Here is a 6,000-nt window from a genome sequence, read left to right as displayed (position 1 = left end):
AATATTTAATTTTTGTGTTTTTTTAAGTATGTACAGTAGACAAAGAGATAAGCAGAGGTTATGACCAGCCATGCCATGAGATCATGTTGTCAATTAACTCTAAATAAAAAATATTACTCAAATGTAGAAATAGGAAAAAACCACACATATGAGTAATTACGATTTTATGATAATACTTAATTCTTAGACCCTTATCTAGAGTTTCTCTAAGCCTACGTCTAGCACGTGTCTCATATATAGTGGTTCAACGGAAAATCATCTATTACATACATTTTTAATGCTATAATTGTACGAGAATATATAATATTCACAGTATTCGTACGCACTTACATAAATATTGGACATTCCCAAAAATAGTCTAGGGAACTAGCGAGACTCGCGAAGAATAAAAATAAGAGGGGCGACACAAAGAGGTGGTAGGTAAGAAGTTGGTGATTTATGTACGACGACGAGGCGAGTGCCGTGCCAGCTCGCTTATTGCGTAGATACTACTGTTTGTTCGACTACTGAAATTGAAGTTTATACTTTGTTTGCTTTTGTTGAATTGAGTGTAGATGCAGAATACCTTATAAGTCTAAAGAGCTATTCAAACATTCCAAAGAATGTGCGAAATAATGATAGTAATTGAACTTTATCATCATTTTCTTTTTATATCGCACATGAAACCAAATACTGTTGTAACTCAAAATTGTGGAATTGAGAAAACACAATTTGAAAATTAATACTAAATGAATCTTATTGCGAATAATGTGATTATTGTTGTTTACACAAAATACTTAATTATACATTTATAAACGACAATATATCGCACGTGACAACTGACAAAGTATTATCTCAAAATGGCTTCAAATTATATTAAAATTATCTATTTAGTTTCAAAGCGACAGTGTTGTCCTGTTTTTTTAAATTAAATCGTATATGAATGACACATCAATATAGCGAAATTTGGGAAACAAAATTATTAATATGTATAATGCAATTTTTGAGATATATATATGAGAATACTATGTTAGTTGTCAAGTGCGATATATATACGTATAATGGTTTCATTCATTTTTTTCCTTTTTCATCGGGTTTTCTCAATTCCACAATTTACATTTATAGCACGATTAGGTTTCGTGTGCTGTGTGTACTGCAGAAGGTACAATATTATAATATTTATTATACTACAAAATTTCACGGATAATATCCACAAACCATTTGATAAAAAGCCTTGAAACTAAGTAAAACCTTATACTAACTGCAAATATTTCTCTCATATCAATTTTGAACTGATACAGTTATGGGTACGATTTCCACTATTTTTACACCATGCAAAATACTTCCATACGTAATTTTCCTAACAAAGAGACGCCAAATTAATATGTTGTTTGAACATAGTTAAAGTAAACATAATCAGTAAGGCACGTGTTGAGCACACGCTTCGCTATTCAAACCGCTGTTACTGTTAGGGGTAATGTATGGGATTTGGCAAAATCTCATTCCCTGGGCCATGAGTCAGTTCTTAAGAAAAAGTTCAAACAGAGGGAGCCTGATTGATGTTTTAGATATTGATATGATAGTGATTTAGTTTGGGAACGCAAATATTAATCGGTTGTTAATGTTTTGAACGTGAACGTGAATCGAAACGTGAGAATATATTTCAAAATTCGTAACATCGTTCGATTTCATAAATCGTTGGGTACATAAACTTTTATTGTCTTGAACATATGATGGGTGTCATACCTAGTGTTGTAAAAAACCTTTTTTTCAGAGGTGAAATTAGAAGCAACGAAAAAAAATTGAAAAAAAAATTACATATGCCTCATATTACATTTTTTTACATTAAACTTCGCAGTACACTCTTTTGTTAATATTATTCTTCATACATAAATTGCTCGCGAAATTGCCCAATGAAAGTAAAGTGGTTTACCCAAGTCGAAGCGCAGTTCGTAATTTTAGGTGTGAAGGATTCGACAAAATATTCAACGAACCCCAGAACTGCACGGGAAGGTGACACTAATATCGACTCATCCGTAGAACAAAGGTTTATGTGCAAGACTACTTGTTCTCAGGACATAATACATTTCGTTCGTTCTACTTCGCTATGGATCAGGTTAGATTGACCGTTTTTCGATTTTATAATTCCGAAACGAAATAAGATATATAATTTCTCAAAACATCTTTACATAAGCCTTAGTTTGAATAACGAAATTGTTGTCGAAACGTACTTATTCTCTTTTCGCTATATAATCACATCGGACTCTGTTCTTCGGATGAGTCGATATAAATCACTTAAAGTGATCATCCTAACACTGCTTTAAAAAATATTTTGTATTTTATATAATTATTAGAACAGTAGCCGTATTATAGCCGATAGTATAATAGCATTACAACATTCAACCGTTTTTATCCTGTCATTCATTTAAGCAAGCGTACTCGTAACACAGGGGTATTACAAGCCTAATGCTATTTTTTGGGCAACGAGAGTTGCGTGCCTTGCTCGCATGGTGAACATTAGCTGATTGCCCTCAACGTTTTAATACAATTAAATCGAGTACGCTATCCGGTGCCATCTTTCGCCGTTTTCCACGAACGACTTGCTTGCGTGTCAATCTTTTGTCACTCTATGTCATTTTATGTCTTAATTTGACATATGGTTCATTTCAGTGTTTAAAAAAATATTCCTAAAATAGTCCTATTTCAGCGTTTGAAATAAGGTAGAAAGACCGAGTAAATAAACGACTAATGATATATAATTAACGCGACATACGTTTAAGAATCTAAGATTGGCCACGTATTGCCAGTGCAGATAAGAAATTCTTCTGCCTCGGAAGTGACAAGAAAAAGTCTGCTGAGGTTTCCGTTAACAGTTGCCAGTTGCAACTACAAAAGGGCCCAATGTACAGTTAGATATCGCGATTTTAAATAAACATTCGAAATCCGTGGTCATTAGCAAGAGCAAAACTGACGCTGCGGGAGACGGGGAGAGAGAGTGTAGTCGCTCAAAGCGTTGCGGTTTCCGGCCGGCTGGGGAAATTGGCAACTTGAAACAACCACCAGTAGAAAATTGCAAGTTTCTAGTTGTGGCAATTAACAATTTATTTAATCACAGGATTTCGGCATTCTGTTGTCAATTGCAGAAACTCTCAACTAAAATGGCTACGTTTGCGCAGTTTCATGAAATTATATGGAAAACGTCATAAACAGGTGCCAGTTGCCAAAACTCAACAATCAAAATTACTCCGTCTGCGCACCGCTTTAAGCTAAAAAGTTCGTCCAGGGTAGTACTGCCACCTTACCTATTTGTGCCGCTAAGCAGTAATGTCAGTATTACTGTGTTCCGGATTTGAAGGCTAAGGGTACTGGTGAAATTACAGGCACATGGGGCTTGTCAACTTATGTCTCAGGGTGATGGGCACAGTAGCGATGCGCTTTGAGGTGCGGTGCTCTTTAAGCAGCACTGCAACTGTTATGGACTGGCGTGAAGCTTACCACCAGGCGCATGACTTGTTCGTCCCATCACTTGATATTATAAAAAAGTTTTACAAATAACGTCTGATGGTTAACGATTCATCGCTATTTTATATAAACATATTTTTTTACGCAGAGTATAAAGAAGCGCTGGTTGATTTATTGTATTTAAAGACAGACAAACCAATATGTATTTGGATATTAATTAAAAGTTATTTCATCATCAACTTATTTATACGTCCCACAGCTGGGTACGGGTTCTCCTCTCAGGCGAGGGGTTAGGCCGCAGTCCGCCTCCCTGGTCGAGTACGGGTCCCCAAGACTTCACATGTTTTCCGAGGTTTGTAAACTTTTTTCGACGTGCAGGTTGCATCACGATGTTTTCCCTCACCGAAAAGCTCATAGTAGATTCCAAATTAAATTTTAAAATAAATTTCCGAAAACTCAGAGGTGTGAGCCCGGATTCGAACGCACGGGCTCTTGAGAGGCGGTAGGACAAGCCGTTAGGCTACCACGGCTATTAAAGTGTGAAGCACACAGAGAGCGGGTGCGAGTCGGGTCAGGACTGCGGCGGGTCCAATTCCGTGTATTCATATGGACGACAGCACATCGAGCGCGAATGCGAGAGGGACGCACGCGCCCACGGTCGGTGTGATGTCGTCCATAAAAATACACAGCGTAAGTTACTTACATAGCGTAAATTATAACCTCAAATTAAAAATAATTAATATATAAAGCAGCATTAATCGTTGTAGTAATTCTAATGATACACTATTGAATTTAAATTACGCCAGAAATATTCAATATTTCGATTACACCTTTCGAGCCACATTTTATGTTGGCTAAGTGCAATTGGTAGAAACCCAATTTCACCACTGCATTACGGTATAAAGATAAGTTCAGTAATTCTTAGTTAACAACATTCGGCCTAAGTTAATTATGTTGTTCGCATAAATCTTTCGTAATTGGTCTCTTGTTTCACAAACACTAACTGCTCGGGACGTGCTGAAATTATATATGTGGGCGCGGAGAAGTTTCATCATGGCTTTCGAAAAGGTGTTTCATTATTTATTGCTTTATATGTGATAAGTGGACCCAATATTAAATATGCTTTATACAATCGTTTATGTCGAAAATTATAAAAATACTTTTTCTATATAAATTAACCAAAACTTTTTCTAAAATAAACTTTTTATATAAAAATATAAATATAAAGAACCTCAAAGACCTCCGTGGTCAAGTGGTTTACACACCGGTTTTCATGGTGTCACCATCTCTGACATCCCGGGTTCGATCCCCGGCTGGGTCAATGTAGAAAACTATCTTTTCTATAGTGTCTCGGGTCTGGGTGTTTGTAGTGCCGTCGTTGTTGAACACAAGTGATTTCAGGGTTCAGAACAACGTGTGTGAAGTTGTTTAATATAATATTTAACATTTGTATATCCGAATCAAATGACATCTTACTTTTTATTTTATGATACATAAATTTCAGTGATTATATTTCTCTTTAAATTCACCAAAAATAGAACAGATGAACATTAAGATCTCCTATGTGACGTCACTGTTATTATTACGAACATGATGGCAATGTACTATTGTAGTCAAATATCACTAACCCATTTCTCATCTTCTAACAACCCTTTGAGTTGCCTATTAAAATCTAAAATTTCTCAGCATTACAAATGAAATTTGATTTTGACACATTCGGAATTGTGCATTGTGAAATAAAATAAAATTGACAGAGTAACACGAGATAACGGTAATGATTGTAAAATGCAATGCAATTTGGCTGACCAGAGGGCGTGGGTATTAGGGCCTAATCGGGCGACGGCGATGACAATCTGCCACGTGTACGGCGCGTGGCACGGGAATGACAGGGGGAGTGAGACTGCTGTGTACTGAGTTTATACTGTGCCCTTTTTTATTTTTTTAGTATTGAATTCGTTTCGAATTTCTAAGTTTCGACTCATGAAAGGGCTTAAAAGTTTGTTGTTTAGTTTGATAATGAAAATCTTACCTGTTTTGTGACAGAGTCGATGAGTCGCACGAATATGTCCTGTTCTTGCCTTATACCTGTAAATAATAAAATAATTGAATATTTGTTGTATTACGAAATGACGACGACAGAAAAGAACGATCCACGTATAATACAGACGTATAAGATACATTCCCTATGTATACAACACAATATACCAGAACAGTATGGTATAGTGTAAAACAGTAACATTTACACTATGTAGCAATAAAGATCGTCGCAGCAGCTACGAGTGCTACGCTGTAGCGGACATTGCACAATTTGTTAACATACACCCGCTGCTACGCGCTCGTTCTACTTTCCTTTTGGAAAAAGGTAAAAAAAGGATGAAGTAAATTTTCACATTTATATATTAAAGTTCCTTTTTTAACTGACTTCAAAAAAAGGAGGAGGTTCTCAATTCGACTGTTTTTTTTGTACTGTAGAGATCGCATGTGAGTCTACATCTTCATTCGCTAGTAGCAGCTCACCGTAACCGCAAATTTATTCTACCGAATGAAATAACGTTGATG

The 6,000-nt window shown here is 36.0% G+C and overlaps 1 protein-coding gene across 1 annotated transcript in view; it reads right to left on the bottom strand.

Moving 5' to 3' along the window:
- The window catches only part of LOC113229770 (transcription factor collier), a 74,603-nt gene that overhangs the window by 52,496 nt on the left and 16,107 nt on the right, over positions 1–6,000 (bottom strand). The window contains exon 6 of the mRNA XM_026463453.1: positions 5,471–5,526. Within this exon, the coding sequence (XP_026319238.1) occupies positions 5,471–5,526 (56 nt within the window). The remainder of the gene's footprint in view (positions 1–5,470; positions 5,527–6,000) is intronic.

This window comes from Hyposmocoma kahamanoa, unplaced genomic scaffold, assembly GCF_003589595.1.
Source record: "Hyposmocoma kahamanoa isolate Upper Pololo Valley unplaced genomic scaffold, ASM358959v1 62, whole genome shotgun sequence".
Taxonomy (NCBI): domain Eukaryota; kingdom Metazoa; phylum Arthropoda; class Insecta; order Lepidoptera; family Cosmopterigidae; genus Hyposmocoma; species Hyposmocoma kahamanoa.
Note: the sequence above shows the minus strand (reverse complement) of the source record. Positions and strands in the feature narration are given on the sequence as shown.